General features: G+C 44.9%; 1 protein-coding gene across 1 annotated transcript; it reads right to left on the bottom strand.

Moving 5' to 3' along the window:
* Window positions 1-1054: 1054 nt before the first annotated feature.
* Window positions 1055-20360, bottom strand: LRR1 (leucine rich repeat protein 1). The gene is given in 5 exon segments (XM_056545650.1): window positions 1055-1784; window positions 11302-12029; window positions 13757-13803; window positions 13806-13848; window positions 19958-20360. Coding segments are annotated over 5 exon segments (1269 nt in total). The 5' UTR covers window positions 20153-20360; the 3' UTR covers window positions 1055-1528.
* Window positions 20361-20542: the final 182 nt, after the last annotated feature.

Below are 20542 nucleotides of genomic sequence, written 5' to 3'. Positions count from 1 at the left end.
AACAACTCAAAGCATGCCCGGACAGCCAACGGCTGTCCGGGCATGCTGGGAGTTGTAGTTTTGCAACAGCTGGAGGTCCACAGGTTGGAGACCACTGCTATGCGCTGTATCACTATGCCCGGGCTGCAAAAGATAAAGAAAATAAACTTTAACTTACCTACGTCGGCCTTACGCTGGGGACGGGAACGTCGGACAGCAGTCAGCCTATCACCGGCCGCAGCGATGTCCCACCCCGGCCAGTGATAGGCTGAGCCCACTGTCATGTAAGGAGCTCTGGCCGGCTTCTTACATGACAGTGTGTTTAACCTATCACTGGCCAGGGTGGGACATCGCTCCGGCAGGTGATAGGCTGACGGCTGTCCGACGTTCCCGTCCCCAGTGTAAGGCCGACGTAGGTAAGTTAAAGTTTATTTTCTTGCATTGAGGGGGCGGGCCTTGACGTCACGAGCGCCAAACGCTGAGCAGCGGAGTACCCCTTTAATCTATAGAATACAACAGCAAGACACTAAAGTGTGAGAACAGGTTCAATAAATAAAAGTTGCATTTATTAAAACTTAAAAATATTCTTAAAAAACATTTTTCGTACATACATGTCCAGAGAACATTGCGTGTGAATGTTCTCAAAAAGAGCGCTAGGCTCCAAGGCGACCGCTGGCGACCGCTTTTTATATCATGCAAAAATAAGAGCACTAGTTATTGCCAAACGATAGCTGAGGCACGTTATGTGTTCATCTACATCTCTATAGGTCCTATATAGCCATGTCCAGGCCATGGATGCGGTATAGACTGCAACGGGTGGAAGCAGCAGAATTGTGGGTAAAAAAATTATCTACTCATCTTTTGCAAGGCCACTCGATCAAACCAGAAGTGATATCAGAACACACCGGGGGAGATTTATCAAAACCCGTCAAGAGGAAAAGTTGCCGAGTTGCCCATAGCAACCAATCAGATCGCTTCTTTCATTTTGCAGAGGCCTTGTTAAAAATGAATGAAGCGATCTGATTGGTTGTTATGGGCAACTCAGCAACTTTTCCTCTGGATAGGATTTGAAAAATCTCCCCCACTATTAGAGGCTAGATCTCAAAACTGTTGACCTCCAGCTGTTGCAAAACTACAACTCCCAGCATGCCCGGACAGCCGTTGGCTGTCCAGGCATGCTGGGAGTTGTAGTTTTGCAACGGCTAGAGGTCCACAGATTGGAGACCACTGCCGTATTACATCACCATTTGTTGTTTTATGTAAAAACTGTTCTCAGTAACCTAATGAAAACCCAAAATGTATAAAATTACAGGACGCTGTTAGTAAGCTACAACTCCTAGCATGACATGTAGCCGTCCTGACATGCTGGGAACTGTAGTACCACACCAGTGGGGTTACAAAACACTGCACTGTGCAGCTAGTGTTCTGAATCCCTACTATGGCAGCTTGTATATTTATTATAAATCGGGGACACGGCCAAGACATAAGGCTCGGCAATGTCAATGCTCGGGGAGCAGATTGCGACAGCAGGAGAGGCCAGGCCCGCACATCACACCCTGGTGCTCTGCAGGTATTTATCGAGGAACATTGAGTAGCAGGTGAGAGAGCAGAAGTAACAGATGATGGGGGCCTCGGTCCCCCCCATAGAGTCCACAAGGACCACGGTCTGAGACACCTGGTGCAGATTCATTTCAACAGTCGTCTGGATGAAGGAAGACAAGCACGGCCCGCCACAGTCGCATGTTTTAGCCACGGATAGATCTTGGCAGAGGTTCTGGGGGATCACTTGTGGTCCATATGGGATTCTATGGAGCAAAAAATTTAAAATTGTTAGTTAAAAAGAAAAGAAGTTCCAGATTTCCTGAATGCAACAAACGCTATGGGCTGATAAGATGTGTGGGCAGAAAGATTAAAAGGGTTTACTGTGAGTATATGAGTTTTGGCCTATCCTGTGGGTACTGCACATCTGCTATGAATGGGTCCTGGAAGCACAGCGCCATTCACTGCATAGTGGTGGTGCTGGGTAACTGCAGCTCAGCTCCCATTGAAGTGAATGAGAGCTAAGTTGCAGTTAAAGGGGTACTCTGCCCCTAGACATCTTATCCCCCTATCCAAAGGATAGGGGATAAGATGTCTGATCTCAGGGGTCCCACCGCGATCTCTCCTGTAGCATCCCCTGTCATCTGGCGCACGGAATGAGCTTCGCTCCATGCCAGATGACTGGCGATACAGGTGCCAGAGGATTGTGATGTCACAGCGTTACCCCTCATGACGTCAAGCCCCACCCCCTTAATACAAGTCTATGGGAGGGGGCATGGTGGCAGTAACGCCCCCTCCTATAGACTTGTAGTAAGGGAGCAGGGCGTGGCGTCACGTGTGTGTGTGTGTGTGTGTGTGTGTGTGTGTGGGGGGGGGGGGGGGGGGGGGGGGCGTGTCGTCACGAGGGGTGGGGGCGTGAAGTCACGATCCTCCGGCCCCTGCTCGCTCCGAGCACCAGATGGTGGGGGGGTTCCCAGTGACACCCCCCCTCCCGATCAAACATCTTATCTCCTATATGGAATAAGATGTCTAGGGACGGAGTACCCCTTTAACTGCCATCACCACTGTACAAAGAATGGAGTTACCCATGACTAAATGATTAAAGGGGTTATACAGTAACAGAAAACCAGAGCTGATTTCTTCCAAAAAATAAAGCACCGCCTCTGTCCTCAGGTTGTGTTCGGTATTACAATTATCTCTTTTTACTTCAATAGAACTGAGCTGCAATACCACACAAAACCTGAGGACAAAGGCTCTGGTTTTCTATCCCTGGATAACCCCTTTAATGGCCTAGTTACAGGAAAGGCCATCAATTGCTGATCAGCTGACACTCAGAACGTCCTCCAAATGTCACCTCGCATTATAGAGTGAACGAAGTCAGAAGTCCTGCGCGAATAGTCCACCATCTGCTTGGGCCAAAAAGCTTCAGATTTTCTGCAGCAGAAAAAATCAGCACAAAATGGTGTGATGCATATACTTAATGTATCCATAGACCCCCGATCATGTTAGCCTCTGTTTAAAAGGGGTACTCCGGTGGAAAAAAAATAAAAAATATTATATATATATATATATATATATATATATATATATTTATTATATAATATAATATAATATTATATTATATATATATATTATATATATATATATATATATATATATATATATATATATATATATTATAATATAATATATATATATATATATATATTTTTTTTTTTAAATCAACTGGTGCCCTGGATGAGAGCCATGAGACAATTGATCCCTTAGAGGCAGGAGGCCAAATACTGATGTAAAAGTCTCTAAGTAAACAAGCTAAGTATCCGGGCTGTCTACCGCAATAAATAATCTACCCTCAATATAAATACTTCCTTTACTAGAACCATAGTAAAAAAATAAAATAAAAAAAAGACAAATGTAATGAAATAAGCAAACATGTCAACGCGTTGTAAGAGCTGTAAAAGAAAGAAGCATGTGCAAGTTATATACGGAATATCAACCCTCTGCAAAATGTGCTGGAAGTCAACAACAGTTCTTGAAAACCCGGCTACGTTCCGGCACATGACAACGCTGCCCATATGTTTGCATTAGCCGTTGGCACATGGGTCCTGCAGCCAACAGTTCTCTCCTTATCCCCATACGCATGCACACTTGGCTTGGGAAAGCATGCATGTGTTCTGAATGGAGAGAGGGGAGAAAGCTGCTGCCAGGCACCTTCAGTGGCGGCTAATTTACGGAGTGTTCCTCAATCAGGGTGCCTGCAGCTGTTGAAAAACTACAACTCCTAGCATGTTGGGAGTTCTAGTTTTTTGTTTTTTTTTAAACAACTGGAGGTCTCCTGGTTGGGAAACACTGCCCTTGAGAAATAAGATATTGAGCAGTCAAAATCCAACATAAACGACCCTTCTCTCCCCCAACATTTGCAGTCAGTGGTTTTGACAACTTAAAGTGTACCCGTCAGATCCAACCAAAATGTATTTATTTTTTTTATATATCACTCAGTATCTAATCCTGACCATGTACATCTAATTTTTATGTGTCTAGCTCCTTTATTTATTTATTTTTATTATACTTTTAATTTAGCTCACTAGTCTGAATTCCTCTCAAAGGGAGGGGGCGTGGCCTCACTGTGCAGGTCTCCGCCCCCCCCCCCCCCCCCCCTCAGTATGCTGTCTGCTCACATCTCCCCTAGCATTAGCAAAACTACAACTCCCAGCTTGTCCTCACTGACAGTAGCGGGACACAAGCTGACAGTGGGAGGATTTTTCCTCCAGGTCTGAGCCCTGCGCTCACAGCTGTCAATCAAGGAAGTGTGTCCATGACATAGGTGATGACTCATGGACACAGCTGGACCAGTATGTGTCCAAGCAGGCGGGGGGGGGGGTAAGTTGTTTGACTGGCTTTTTCAGTATTAAATATTAAAACATTTCCAATGAAAGCAATTGCAAAACCTATTGGTTATACATGCTTTACAACATACCAAAAGTTTTTGTATCTGACAGTGCCCATTTAAGGGTCTATTCACACTTACAGTATTCTGTGCAGATTTGATGCGCATGATTTCAAGATGTGTTCAGTCAGTTTACATTGAAATCTGCAGTAGAAAATCAAATCTGCGCAGAATACTGTACGTGTGAAAAGCCCATTAAGGGGTTATCCAGGAAAAACATGTTTTTTATATATCAACTGGCTCCAGAAAGTTAAACAGGTTTGTAAATTACTTCTATAAAAAAAAATCTTAATCCTTCCAGTAGTTATCAGCTGCTGAAGTGGAGTTGTTCTTTTCTGTCTGACAACAGTGCTCTCTGACAACACCCCTGTCTGTCTCAGGAACTGTCCAGAGTAGGAACAAATCCCCATAGTAAACTTCTAATGCTTCGGACAGTTCCTGAGACAAGCAGAGATGTCAGCAGAGAGCACTGTTGTTGGACAGAAAATAGCAACTCAACTTCAGCAGCTGATAACTAATGGAAGGATTAAGATTTTTTAATAGAAGTCATTCACAAATCTGTTTAACTATATATATTTTTTTATTTTATTTTTATTTTATTTTTTTAAATATTTTTTTTCTGGAATACCCCTTAAATGCAGTGTTTCCCAACCAGGGTACCTCCAGTTGTTGCAAAACTACAACTCCCAGCATGCCCAGACATCCAGCTCCTATTACAATAAATCAACTGGTGACAGAAAGTTGAACAGATTTGTAAATTACTTCTATAAAAAAAATCTTAATCCTTCCAGTACTTAGCTGCTGTATGATTCCCAGAAAGTTCTTTTCTTTTTTAATTACCTTTCTGTCTGACCACAACTCTGATGACACCTCTGTCCATTTTTGGAACTGTCCAGAGTAGGAGCAAATCTCCATAGCAACCAATCCTGCTCTGGACAGTTCCAAAAATAGACAGAGGTGTCATCAGAGAGCACTGCGGTCAGACAGAAAGGAAATTCAAAAAGAAAAGAACTTCCTGTGGATTATACAACGGCTGATAAGTATTGGAAGGATTAAGATTTTTTTTTTTTTTTTTTTATAGAAGTAATTTACAAATCAGTTTCACTTTCCGGCACCAGTTGATAAAAAAAAAAAAAAAATGTTTTCCAGTGGAGTACCCCTTTAAGTTGCTGTACATTAAATAAAGAAAATAAGAATGCATGTTTTACATCCAGCTCCTATTACAATAAATGGGCCTAAGAGAGTCTCCAATACTGACAGCAGAGCCTAGGTGAATATTAAACCCTAAAGCAGTGTTTCCCAACCAGGGTGTCTAAAGTTGTTGCAAAACTACAATTCCCAGCATGCCCAGACAACCGTTAGCTGTCTGGGCATGCTGGAAGTTGTAGTTTTTCAACAGCTGGAGGCACCCCGGTTGGGAAACACTGCCCTGAAGGATGATGATGAAGTCCTATGAGCACTATAAATGATGTGGTGCTGACACAGACATGGTGGGTCGGGGTGTGCTCTGGGAGGTAAGTGGGTTTTTGTAATTAAAAGTCTTTCTGTAAGGTGGATGAAGAAGAAATGTGACTGCACGGTATGAGGGCTGCAGTCACAGCGGAGGATTCCTTTAGTTCTGCAGTGAATGGGAAATACCACAAAGTGACAGAAAATCAATCACACAGGAATCTACGCGATACATATCTGGCTCCTTTCCAGTGCATTACATATCACTGCAGTACAGATAAGCACAGACCTTCAGGTTTTATAGTATTAAATAGAGATGAGCGAACTTACAGTAAATTCGACTCGTCATGAACTTCTCGGCTCGGCAGTTGATGACTTTTCCTGCATAAATTAGTTCAGCTTTCCGGTGCTCCTGTGGGCTGGAAAAGGTGGATACATTCCTAGGAAAGAGTCTCCTAGGACTGTATCCACCTTTTCCAGCCCACCGGAGCACCGGAAAGCTGAACTAATTTATGCAGGAAAAGTCATCAACTGCCGAGCCGAGAAGTTCGTGACGAATCGAATTTACTGTAAGTTCGCTCATCTCTAGTATTAAACAGCTTTCTCAAGTCAAAAGCTTATCCAGGATTAGAAAAACAACGCTGCACCTGTCCTCTGGTTGTGTGTGGTAATGCAGCTCAGTTCCACTGAAGTAAATGGAGCAAAGTTGTAATACCACACACAACCTGAGAACAGGGGTGGTGCTGTTTTGGAAGAGGTTTCCTGAACAACATATTTGAAAAGGTCTCCAGCCTGTGAGTTCCTGGGTACAGAGTCTTTGAGTTCATGTTCCAGGGCGTCCAACAGACCTTGTGCAAAGGGGCACTGCCAAAACACATGCAAAGATGTTTCTCATATTATATTATATATATATATATATATATATATATATATATATATATATATATATATATATATATATATAAATAAAACATCTTTGCATGTGTTTTGGCAGTGCCCCTTTGCACAGGGTCTGTTGGACGCCCTGGAACATGAACTCAAAGACTCTGTACCCAGGAACTGCCTATCGTACCATTCGGTGCTTTACGGTCTGTTCCCTGGGACCCACGACGTGGAGGCCATCCAGGAGGCCTGGCGCCTTATGAACTGTTTTAAGGACGCAGTGTGGCTTGCCAGGAACCGCCTCGTGATCAACAGGGAGAACACACACACACACATATTATATTATATTATATTATATATATATATATATTTTTTTTTTTTTTTCTTGGGTATATCTCTCTCATATTATATATATATATATATATATATATATATATATATATATATATATATATATATATATATATGGAAATCAGATGCAAATCCATATCACATTGTTTCCCAACCAGGGTGCCTCCAGCTGTTGCAAAACTACAGCTCCCAGCAGGGAGTTGTAGTTTTGCAACAGCTGGAGGTACCCTGGTTGGAAAACACACTAGTAGTATACACTGATCAGAAATAACAAAACAGCTCTGCCCTATCAAGGCCTAAACACCGCTAGATCTGTGAAGGGGTCCTGTGGTAAATGCACCAAGACATCAACAACAGATCCTGTAAGTTGTATGGTGCGGCCTCCATGGATCAGAGTTTTCCTGTACACTTCACAGATGATCAAGTGTATTGAGCAATTTGGAAGCAGAGCCCTCAGCTCATGTTCCTAATGTGTGAACATTTTTTGCAGTGTAGCTGGGGCATCTTCCTGTATTTTCATGTGATCAGTAAAATCAGCGCTCTGCTAGTACAGTCTAAGGCGATGTTCACACTGCAGAATATACACAATTCCGCACAAATTCTGGGGGAGATTTATCAAAATTTGTGCAAAGGATAAGTTGCCCATAGCAATCAATCAGATCGCTTCTTTCATTTTGCAGAGGCCTTGTTAACAATGAAAGAAGCGATCTGATTGGTTGCTATGGGAAACTTAGCAACTTTTCCTCTGCACAGGATTTGATAAATCTCCCCATTAGTTCAGCAAATCTTGCTGAATGGAATTGCGTCATTCCGTCAGGACTGCAGAGGAATTCCGTGTTCTCTAAACACAGAATTCTGATGAAATTTAAAAGGACATCTGTAGTAGGGATCGACAGATTATCGGTTTGGCCAATATTCACGATTTTTGACATTATCGGTATCGGCAATTACCTTGGACTAGGGAGGACACCAGGACAGGCAGGGGGAGAGTAGCGGGTGGCGACGGTGGTCTCTGGCCCTGCAAAAGCTGCTGCAGTTCATTGATTTAAAGCGCCCACTTTAAATCATTGTTCTGCAGCGGCCTCTGTGGGGCTGGGGATAACTGAGGCCGATAGTCCGGTATAAGTTAACATATTATTGGTATCGGCCCTAAAAAAATAAAAAAATAAATCAATATCGGTCGATCCCTAATCTGTAGTGCAATATACCGTATTTATCGGGGTATACCACGCACCAGCCTATAACACGCACCCTCATTTTACCAAGGATATTTGGGTAAAAAAAAAAAGTTTTTTACCCAAATATCCATGGTAAAATGAGGGTGCGTGTGTGCGCGTGTATACCCCGATATACCCCCAGGAAAGGCAGGGGGAGAGAGGCTGTCGCTGCCCGCTTCTCTCCCCCTGCCTTTCCTGGGGTCTAAAGCGCTGCTGCCGGCCCTTCTCTCCCCCTGGCTATCGGCGCCGCTTCCCGTTCTGTCCCCCTGACTATCGGTGCCGGCGCCCGATTGCCGGCGCCCGATTGCCGGCGCCGCTGCCCCGTTGCCTCCCCCCATGCCCGGTGGCATAATTACCTGGTTCGGGTCCGCGCTGCTGCAGGCCTCCGGCGTGCGTCCCCGGCGTTGTTGCTATGCGCTGCACGGCGCATGACGTCAGTGCGCCGCACCATGCATAGCAACGACGCAGGGGACGCACGCCGGAGGCCTGCAGCAGCGCGGACCCGTACCAGGTAATTATGCCACCGGAGATGGGGGGAGGCAACGGGGCAGCGGCGCCGGCAATGGGTGCCGCTGCCCCTTCTCTCCCCCTGGCTGTCGGCGCCGGCAATGGGGCGCCGGCACCGATAGTCAGGGGGACAGAACGGGCAGCGGCGCCGATAGCCAGGGGGTGAGAAGGGCCGGCAGCAGGGCTCTAGACCCCAGGGAAGGCAGGGGGAGAGAAGCGGGCAGCGACGGCCTCTCTCCCCTGCCTTTCCTGGGAGTGTATCGGCGTATAACACGCACATAAACTTTAGGCTAAAAATTTTAGCCTAAAAAGTGCGTGTTATACGCCGATAAATACGGTAACTTAAAGGACAACTGCAATGGTAAACATTTATATATGCCTGTGCCCCAAAAATAAATGTATACATACCTTCCTACGAGCCCCCGTTGGTCCGGCACAGGCCTCACAGTCCGGCAGTGCAGATGTCATTCCACTTCCTGGGGACAGGGACGCAGCAGGGCCGTCGACGTATCACCGGTAGTAGCAATGTCCCGCCCCGGCCTGTGATAGGCTGAGCCCACTGTCATGTAAGGAGCTCTGGCCGGCTTCTTACATGACAGTGGGCTCAGCCTATCACCGACCGGGGCGGGACATCGCTACGACCGGTGATACACCGACGACCCTGCTGCGTCCCTGTCCCCAGGAAGTGGAATGACGTCAGCACTGCCGGACTGTGAGGCCTGTGCCGGACCAACAGGGGCTTGTAGGAAGGTATGCACGAGTTTATTTTGCTTATTTTTGAGGCACGGGCATATATAAATGTTTACCACTGCAGTTGTCCTTTAATCCTAGCGCTGGGACCCCCCACGATTTCCTGGACAGGGCCGCGGCAGTCTGCAGGAAATGCAGCGTCGTCCCCAGCAGAAAGCCGCGGCAGACATCTCAATGGTATACACGGAGTGGGCCAGTCGGCCGCCACATCATGCAGTGACTGAACACCCTCTTTCCAGCATACTGCCGCGGCCCCGTCCAGGAGATCGCAGGGGGCCCCAGCGCTCGGACCCCCGCAATCTATAACTTATCCATAAGATCTATTGCACTACAGATATTTTTTTAAGCCCCATTGAGTTCAAAGGGATTCAGCCTGCAATTTAGCAAAATTTTATGACAGATTTTTTTTTGCGGCAAGCTGAACAATGGACAATGGAATACCATTAAACATAATGGGCTTTACATATTGCTGGAATTCTGCATGGAAATTCCACCAGTGAACAAGTGAGGCAGTGGACCACAGTTTTCAGTCTGGGCCAAAAAGCCAGATACATTAAAAAAACTGACCTGAAGAAAGTCACTAGCTGACTCTGTTTGGCTCCTTGAATTGAATGGGGTATATGGCACAAGTATACGATATCAGGCAGTTTTCAAATGTTACCACTAAATCCAGCACCTGGGAGGCACAAAACGTGGTGTCCACACACCCTTACCTTTATAGCCAACAATCAAGAAGATAACAAAAAGTTGCACATGTAATACTCGGATGTTTCCCAACCAGTGTGTCTCCAGCTGTTGCAAAACTATAACTCCCAGCATGCCAGGACACCAGGACAGCCTTTGGTGTTGTAGTTTTCCAACAGCTGGAGACACTGCCTTCATATAAAGGCTCCTATCTTGTTACATGTCATGATCTTGTTAAATGTTATAATCCTCCCAGTTCACTGTCCCATCATGATAAACCACCCTGTGCCTTTAACTTTTAAATTTTTTTTTTTTTATAATTTTTTTGTTTTCTACCCTGATATTGCACTATATTTTTTGCGCAGTCCTCAGATTCACAGACTCGGAAGGGGCGTTCCCCAGCAGGCGTGACATCATCTGAAGATATACAGGGGAGAACTTCCTCCCTCACTCTGCTACACACAGCCCAGAGCAGTTCAGTGTGTGATGAGCTATGATTGGCTAAGGCTGCACATCCCCACACCCCTCAGCATTTCCTGATTTTGGACTTCTGCCATGCCAGCAGGAGTCTAAAGTTTGTGCAAGAGATGGGGCGCAAGAGATGGACAAGTTGGGAGACCTAGTGGCAGCTTTTTTAAAACACAAAACATAGAAAATTTCTTTTGTTTTTTTAACAAAGTACATTAGAAAGATTTTTTATTTTTATTTAGAGTGCAATAGCCAAAATTAGTTTTAATGAGAGTGACCATTTAAACTGCAACTGTTAAGACATGCTGCTAATACTACTGACAATAATGGAGAATACAGGACATATTCTCTAAGACACTGTTTCCCAAGCAGAGTGCCCCTAGCTGTTGCAAAACTACAACTCCCAGCATGCCCGGACAGCCTTCGGCTGTCCGGGAATGCTGGGAGTTGTAGTTTTACAACAGCTGGAGGCACTCTGGTAGGGAAACACTGCTCTACCTGTAATGCTCATCACAAGTCATACTTTACCTGTAGCCAAGAGTTGCCCTTGAAGCAGTCTCCAGTAATGTAAGCGGAATCTTCAGCTGGATGTCAGGAGCCATTGGATTCCCTTTAGCAAAGGGATTATCAAACATATCTAGCTTCTCCAGCACTAACATCTTGAAGCTGTTGGGAAGATGTGGAAGTTTATTTTTGGCGGCAGAAAGGAAGCGCAGTTTACTCAGCCTGCCGATGGCAAATGGCAACCGCACCAGTTCATTGCCATCCAGCTTCAGATTGACAAGTTCTCTGAAATTGCAGAACTGGAAAGGAAGAGCTGTTAGTTTGTTTTCGCTCAAGTCCAAAGACTTCAGAGAGTTCCTCAAGGAGGAGTTACAGAGCTCTACCTCGAATGTCTCCAGAAAGTTACTGTGCAGGACCAGCTCCTGGAGACACACCAGGTCACCTATGGTCTTTGGCAGCTTCTTGATATGGTTATTGCTGAGATCGAGTCTCTGAAGTTTCTTTAAGCATAGCATCCGCATGTCCACCCGAGCCAGCTTGCAGTAGGAGACCTGAAGCTGCTCCAGTGAGTAAGGGAAGCTCTTTGTGAGGGGATAGTCTTTCTTGCATGTAATGATCATTCTGGCTTTGGGTTTTTCTATTTCGGAGGTCTTGGCGGGTGTAAGACGTAACAGGGGCACAGGGCTGGCATCGGTGCCCTTGTGTGCTAAACCCACTGCAGAAATAAAGTTCCTCAGGTTGCTGATATCAGCCTGAAATAAAGAAAATCATATAAAATGAAATTTTTGTGTTGCATAACAGTATAACTTTAATTTTTCTACCAAAATCCAGTGTTACTTTAGTCTTTTGCAGCTCAGTCCAAACTGCTGCTGGCAAATTCCTTCTTTTTAGTCAATGAACATAAACATAAGTGTTATATTATATATACTAGCTGAGTCCCCGGTGCTGCCCGGTTTTTTCCTACCTTATCCTTGTAGGGGAGGAAAAGCAAAATAGGAGGAAGCTTTTGTCCTCATATCCCATTCCTAAATCCCGACCCCCAAATCCCCTCCTCATATTCCCGACCCCATATCCCAACGTCATATCCCGTCCCCCATAGCTAATCCTCATATCCCATCCTCAGGTGGGGCTGCGTTGTGGTAAAGATATTGTAAACTGATAATAAAAGGGTGTGGCTTAAAAGGTGGGCGTGTCTTTGTGAGATAGGACATGGCATGCGGGGAGGGTGTGGCTTACCAGTCTGCCTGACACATTCACCAGGAGATGTAGAGCGGAGCTTTAGGAGTAAGGCAGCCAGAAGTCCTATATACTGTACTTGCATGGGACTTGAAACAAAAACCCCATCCTTCAAATGTGGGGGCAGGTTAGGGTTAATTTAACTATTACATATTTTTATTTGACATACAAGTAACATGTGACCAAGTATTATCAAAATATCTCCAGCCGTTTGGAAGTTATGCAGTAACATATACAGTGACCCCCCCCCCCCCCCCCCAACCTAAGATGGGACATACGATCATTTCAACATACGATGCTTTTGTATGTCGGGGCTCATCGCATAAACAGCTATCTGGCAGCGCAGACTGCTTCAGCTGCCACTGGATAGCCGTTTAAGGTACCCCGTGTGGTCCGGTGATGATCACTTACATGTCCCCGGTGCTCTGGACCGTCCTCTTCAGGATCCTGTGCATCGCCATCACTCTCCGTTGTCGTCATCATGTCGCCGCACACGCCATCCCGTCAACCAATAGGAGCGGCGTGCGTAGCGACGTGATGACGGCGATAAGGAACGACGATCACCGGGCAGCGGAGACTGTCTGGAGCGGCGGGGACACCCCGGGGACGCGGCGACAGCGATGGACAGCGACATCCAGGGCAGTGGTGACGAGCGGTGACTGGTCCGGAGCAGTGGGTACAGTGGATTATACCTTCCTATATTTAACATTGCACGGAGTCCTCAACATACGATGGTTTCAACAAACGGTGGTTCATTTGGAACTAATTACCATCGTATGTTGAGGGACCACTGTATTTCCCATAGACTTGTATGGGGCTTTAAATAAAATCTCAGACTCTCGCAAATGGGGGTGGGTAAGGGTTAAATTACCTATCATGTTTTTTTGTTGACATATAAGCAACACGTGTGCCAAGTTTCAAGTCAATATCTTTAGCGGTTTGGAAGTGATTCTGGAACATACACACATTGATTTTTATATATGCTCCCCTTCTAGTAAACAGCACCATTCACCAGGGTCCGGTTTAGTTGCAGAATTTTTATTGCATTAGAGCAAATACAAGTGTGACATTTTGGGCCAACAAGCCTTTTTCATGCATGACTAAGGCTTGTTGGCTGAAAACGTCGCACTTGTATATGCTCTGATGCAATACAAAGTCTGCAACTAAACCGGACCTGGTGATCATCCTGTGCTGATTCCTTTCTACTGGACTCTATACATACAATATATATAATCTGCTGTACCTTGCTAAGACATATATCCACCGCCGGCTCTCTAAGTCGTATTGTGCCTTTCCTTCATTTACAAACTTGGAAAACAAATTCTCAATGTTCTGCTTTGCAGCTGTAGGAGAGAGAATGATACAGGTAAGTGGTGCTCTAGATAACAATAAAAAGTACATTTTCTGCAATTCCTGTTTGTGTGACAAAAAAAAAAAAAAAAAAAAAAAAAACACGTTTTTTTTGCACAAAACATTTCCGCTGTTTAGCCACTCAACGCTGGCACAAGGAATAAAAAATCCATCTCCCCCATAATGTATCCCCTCCCCCCATGAGTGTCACTGTACGACTGTTTACATGGTTTTGCTCACACATTTTTTTTCCTACGGAAATGTTGCTCAAGAGTTATTAAAGAGTACCTGTCATCATCTAAATCCCCCTCCCCATCTGTCCCTTACTCTAACTATGCCTATCCCTGTGTTTATTGAGGTTTAAAACACATGGTGGAAATACCTTTTTTCATCCCTCTTCATTAGCTCAGAAGCACTGTCTTTCTGAGGGGTGGAAGGAGGCGGGTCCTGGCAGGCATGATGTCACATGAAGGCCTGGCTGGAACTCTGCTTCTGCCAGTCTTCCTGTATGCTGCTCTCCCTCTGCAGCAGTGTTTCCCCAACCAGGGCACCTCCAGCTGTTGCAAAACTACAACTCCCAGCATACCCAGACAGCCAACAGCTGTCCGGGCATGCTGGGAGTTGTTAGTTTTTGCAACAGCTGGAGGCACCCTGGTTGGGAAAACACTGCTCTGCAGTGTGCATACAGACTAAGTACAAGGGAGAGACGGCAGCCTGTCTCTCTCTCTCTCCTGTGTCTCTCTGCACTAAAAAGTCAATGCTGAGAACCAGGGGCTGAGGGAGCAATTACACAGAGCAGGGAGTGCAGTGAGATAATACAATGTATAAGATAACGTGTGGTGAGGGGCAGGGGGGAGGGGGAGGTGACTGGCTGTTATATGAGAGGCATGTGCAGGCTTGTAGCTCACAGGCTGGGAGCGACTCCTAAGCTGAGAGTACTGAACTTCCAGTGGAAGGACCAGAGCCCTTCAGCATTAGTCCTAAAAGCTGTACACTTACTATGAAAAGCAGGCATAGAAGAGTGACCCCTAGTGGCCAAAAGTATAAAATGAAAAAACTGGTATAAATATTAATATTTTTTAATGAAGATATATTACAATATCTCTTCATTAATGATTATGAACAACATATTAAAAGTTTTTGTTGATGACAGGTTACTCTTTAACCATTTAGGTCATATATTGATAACATTCAACATCTTGTCATTTCTCTGCTAGGGACAAAAAAAAACAAACATAAAACACGGCTTAGGCTGCATTTACATCACAATGTCTCCAATTTCTCCATCCGACCTGAGTACAACGATTTTTATAACTTGAAATCGTATGAAATCGTATATAAAGTCGGATCCATTGACCTCCATTAAAAAATCGGATCCATTACACACATCCGATTTCACACGATTTTTGTTCAGGTCTGAAATCATAGTCAACCCCGATTTCAGACCTGAACAAAAATTGTGTGAAATCGGATGTGTGTATTGAATCCGATTTTTTAATGGAGGTCAATGGATCCGACTTTATATACGATTTCATACGATTTCAAGTTATAAAAATCGTGCACTCAGGTCGGATGGAGAAATCGTGATGTGAATGCAGCCTTAGTGACTACACCGGTGTTTCCCAAGCAGGATGCTTCCAGTTGTTGCAAAACTACAACTCCCAGCATGCCCGGACGGCAAAGGCTCTCTGGGCATGCTGGGAGTTGTAGTTTTGTAACAGCTGAGGGCACCCTGGTTGGAAAAACAGTGGACCACACTTAGAAAGTGTGACAACCGGACATGTAAAACAACCCTGATCACTTATCTATATATACACAGAGAAGTCAAAAGTTCACAGTGTTCCTTCCATGGAGATCACATGATCGACCAAAGGTCAGAAATGATTATTCCACAAAAACAAGGTCAATTTCTTTGTAAGAAATTTCACACTATAGCTAAAGCTTCAGGCGGGTGAATGGTGGTTTTCATGCTGGATTCTAGTGGTACCAACGCCATCTAGTGGTTGAATCAGGTACAGCATACACATTTTAAAAACAACAAGAATTTATTATTTTTCTGTTACTTCAACAAAGAAATGTTACTATTTTGGCATCAGTCTTCCTATGTTTATTTTACACATGGGACAACATTTTCTGCATGAAAATTCATTACAGATGACATGTGGTGTAGATTTCATTTGCTGGAAATGCAAATGGGTCTGCAGTGCTGCAGATTCTGCTGGGGATAATAATAAAAAAAAATTAAAAAATTATAAATATCAAACTAAAAATTGGCACAGCACTCCAGGAGATGCAAAAAAAAAAAAAAAAAAAAACACAACAGTAGTTTATTCACTCATGGAAAAAAAAAACAGCAGCAACGTTTCCGCTCACAAAGAGCCTTTTTCAAGCTAGTGATACACAGTGCTAAAGGGGTATATCTCCCCAAAACAGGTGATCCAATAATAATCATAGTGCAATACAATCAATTATGACATAATCTAATGTAATACGTATAATATAATCCTGCGCCTGCGTTAAGGAAACTTCCTGTTGTGGGGAGTGTAGTGATGTAAATCACGTGGGCCGCTGCGGTCACATGGCAAATGTCACCTGTTCCGGAGCAGTCACGTGCGAAAAATCGCCATGACAACCATCAATGCCAATGCTAGATCTCAACAAACAGAGCAAATCTATTCAAATCTACAATAAGGGACTGTAAGTGCACATCACCGGCTATTAGATAAAACCATATATAGTAATATTACTTGGTACATATTCTACTGATGGGCTATCATTTGCAGTAATACGTAGGAGAATCGCAACAAGTCAAAACATCAGTACCGCACCGTGTGCATAGCGGTCTCTCTCCAATGTGGTCCTTAAACTATTATAGCTACCAGGGATAGTTTACTCTGTATACAGGGATAGCTCCCATTTTCCTGTGCGACCACGACTTCGCCCTCGTATCATCAAGTTCAAGGACAGGATGTCAATGGGAGAATCACTAGATTTCCCCAGTTGTAATCAATCCCTCCACAGTATAGATCTGGAGCGCGCCCGCTTTTTAGCAATGCTCACCCTGTCCTCCTTTGATATTTAACCTCAGAGCATATTGAATTTTTTCAAGAAAATGAAGTATTTCTCACAGAAAAGGTTTGCAGTTACACATGTTTTGCTATACACGTGTCTATTACCTTTGTGTGTATTGGAACTAAACAAAAAAAAAAGGGAGATAAAAAGCAAATTGGACATAATGTCACCAAACTCCAAAAATGGGCGGGACAAAATTATTGGCACCCTTTCAAAATTGTGGAAAAATAAGATACCGTATATACTCGAGTATAAGCCGACACAAATATAAGCGGAGGCCCCTAATTTTACCCCAAAAACCCAGGAAAAGTTATTGACTCGACTATAAGCCTAGGGTGGGAAATACATCATCCCCCCGTCATCATCAACGGTCTTCAACCTGCAGACCTCCAGATGTTGCAAAACTACAACTCCCAGCCAATGGCTGTCCAGGCATGCTGGGAGTTGTAGTTTTGAAACCTCTGGAGGTCAACAGGTTGAAGACCACTGCAGCCTTCGTCATCATCATCCCCCCCCCCTTTCATCATCACCGCCTGTCAATCCCTTCATCAGTGGCCTTCAACCTGCGTACCTCCAGAGGTTTCAAAACTACAACTCCCAGCATGCCCGGACAGCCATCGGCTGTCCAGGTATGCTGGGTGTTGTAGTTTTGAAACCTCTGGAGATCCGCAGGTTTAAGACCACTGCGGCCTTCATCATCATCCAGCCCCCTCCCCTCGGTGGGACGTTAGGGTGAGCTGGTCGGGCCATCTATGCTGCAGGGACCGTTCGGTGGGGATGGTTAGTCGTTGTGGGCTGTCCATTTTCACCGGGGGGGGGGGCCTCTTCTCCGCGCTTCGGGCCCCGGAGTAGTGACGTTGCCTTGACGACGACGCACAGGGATGTTCATGCACAACGTCCCTGTGCGTCGTCAAGGCAACGTCACTACTCCGGGGCCCGAAGCGCAGAGAAGAGGCCCCCCCCGGTGAAAATGGACAGCCCGCAACGACTAACCCTCCCCACTGGACGGTGGTGGTGGTGGGGGGGGGGGGGGGGGGGGGGGGGGGGGCTGGATGATGACGAAGGCCGCAGTGGTCTTCAACCTGCGGATCTCCAGAGGTTTCAAAACTACAATCGCCTGATTACACAAATACCAGATTTGTATAGTTTCTGTCATGTTTTACAAATCTAAAAAAAAATAAATAAATAATTCGAAACTTTTTTTTTTTTTTTTTTTACATTTTTTAATTGCCATCTTTTGACCCCTGTAGCTTTTTTTTTTTTTTTATCCACATACCAGTCTGTATGAGGGCTCATTTTTTGCATCGGTACCATTTTGGTATTGTTCTGACTTTTTAACCCCTTAAGGACCAAGGACGTACCGGTACGTCCTTGGTCCTGCTCCCGTGATATAAAGCGGGGTTACACAGTAACCCCGCATCATAACACGGCGGGCCCGGCGTCATAGTGAAGCCGGGACCCGCCGCTAATAGCACGCAGCGCCGATCGCGGCGCCGCGCGCTGTTAACCCTTTAGCCGGGCTGAGCCACGCGGCTAAAAGTGAAAGTAAAAACTGCCGGTTAGCTCAAGTGGGCTGTTCGGGATAGCCACGGCAAAATCGTGGCATCCCGAACAGCTTACAGGACAGCGGGAGGGCCCCTACCTGCCTCCTCTCTGTCCGATCGCCGAATGACTGCTCAGTGCCTGAGATCCAGGCATGAGCAGTCAAGCGGCAGAATCATCGATCACTGGTTTCCTGTGAGAAACCAGTGATCAATGATAAAGATCAGTGTGTGCAGTGTTATAGCCCCTATGGGATAACAATGATCAGTGCGTCCAGTGTTATAGGTCCCTATGGGAGCTATAACACTGCAAAGTGAAAAAAAAAAAAAAAAAAAGTGAAGATGATTTAACACCTCCCCTATTAAAAGTTTGAATCACCCCCCTTTTCCCATAAAAAAAAAAAAAAAAGTGTAAATAAAAATAAAACATATATGGTATCACCGCGTGCGGAAATGTCCGAATTATAAAAATGTATCGTTAATTAAACCGCTCGGTCAATGGCGTACGCGCAAAAAAATTCCAAAGTCCAAAATAGTGCATTTTTGGTCACTTTTTATATCATTTTAAAAAAGTTATAGGGGTCAGAAGATGACGATTTTAAACGTATTAATTTTCCTGCATGTAGTTATGATCTCTTCCAGAAGTGCGACAAAATCAAACCTATATAAGTAGGGGATCATTTTAATCGTATGAACCTACAGAATAAAGATAAGGTGTCATTTTTACCGAAATACGCACTGCGTACAAACAGAAGCCCCCAAAAGTTACAGCGTTTTTTTTTTCAATTTTGTCGCACAATGATTTTTTTTTCCTTTTCGCCGTAGATTTTTGGGTAAAATGACTGATGTCATTACAAAGTAGAATTGGTGGCGCAAAAAATAAGCAATCATATGGATTTTTAGGTGCAAAATTGAAAGAGTTACGATTTTTTAAAGGCAAGGAGCAAAAAACGAAAATGCAAAAACGGACAAACCCCCCCGGTCCTTACGGGTTTAATCGCTTTTTAACACTTTTTTTTCTGGGATATTATAAAAATTGCAATTCTGTCGGTCGGTATTTTTCTACATTTACGTAATTTACCGTACGGGATACATAAGGTTATATTTTAATAGTTCGTACAATTACGCAGGCAGCGCTACTAAATATGCACATTTTTATTATGTTTACATGTTTTTATATAGGAAAAAGGGGGTGATTTGGACTTTTAACAGCCTTCGGCTGTCTGGGCATGCTGGGAGTTGTAGTTTTGCTACAGCTGAAGGCACCCTGGTTGGAAAACACTAAGCTAAAGTGTTTCTCAGGCAAGGTGCCTTCAGCTGTTGCAAAACTACAACTCCCAGCATTCCTTGACAGCTAAAGGATATTAGGGCATGCTGGGAGTTGTAGTTTTGCAACTGCAGGAAGCACCCTACGCTACGCTAGGGAGATCAGTAGCTGCTGCAGAACCTCATCTGCGTTGCTATGGTGACAAGGAGCTGGCACTCACCTTGTATCTGGAGCCTGCCTTGTCTTTGATGGTACAGATCATCAGGTAGATGGGTCCCCGCTGGCCGGAGCCCTTCTTCTCCTCCTGCCTCCCCACAGACAGCACAGCCCGGGTCCCTCTCCCTCTATTCCTCATACCGAATGTCGGGAGCATCCGGTTGATCACTTCCACCTCACACTGCAGCTTCATGGCGCCTCTAAAGCCTCGTCCGCCTTGTTTACTCCGCCGGGATCATAGAGAAGAGGGCTCCTCCGCACCGCTCTATCCCGCCATGACAACGACAACTTTGTGTTCCCGCTCAGCAGCTCGGTGACGTCATGGCCCCGCCCACACCTCCAAAGTAATAGAGATGACACCGTAGACCAGTGTTTCCCAACCAGGGTGCCTCCAGCTGTTGCAAAACTACAACTCCCAGCATGCCTGGACAGCCTTTGGCTGTCCAGGCATGCTGGGAGTTGTAGTTTTGCAACAGCTGGAGGCACCCTGGTTGGGAAACACTGGGCTATATAAATACGCTTTCTCTTTAAAGTTTTTTTTTTTTAATCTGGTCCAAAGATTAAAAAAAAAGTACTTGATACT

Source organism: Hyla sarda, chromosome 11, assembly GCF_029499605.1.
Source record: "Hyla sarda isolate aHylSar1 chromosome 11, aHylSar1.hap1, whole genome shotgun sequence".
NCBI classification, from domain to species: Eukaryota; Metazoa; Chordata; class Amphibia; order Anura; family Hylidae; genus Hyla; species Hyla sarda.
This window is presented reverse-complemented; position numbering and strand designations above follow the sequence as displayed.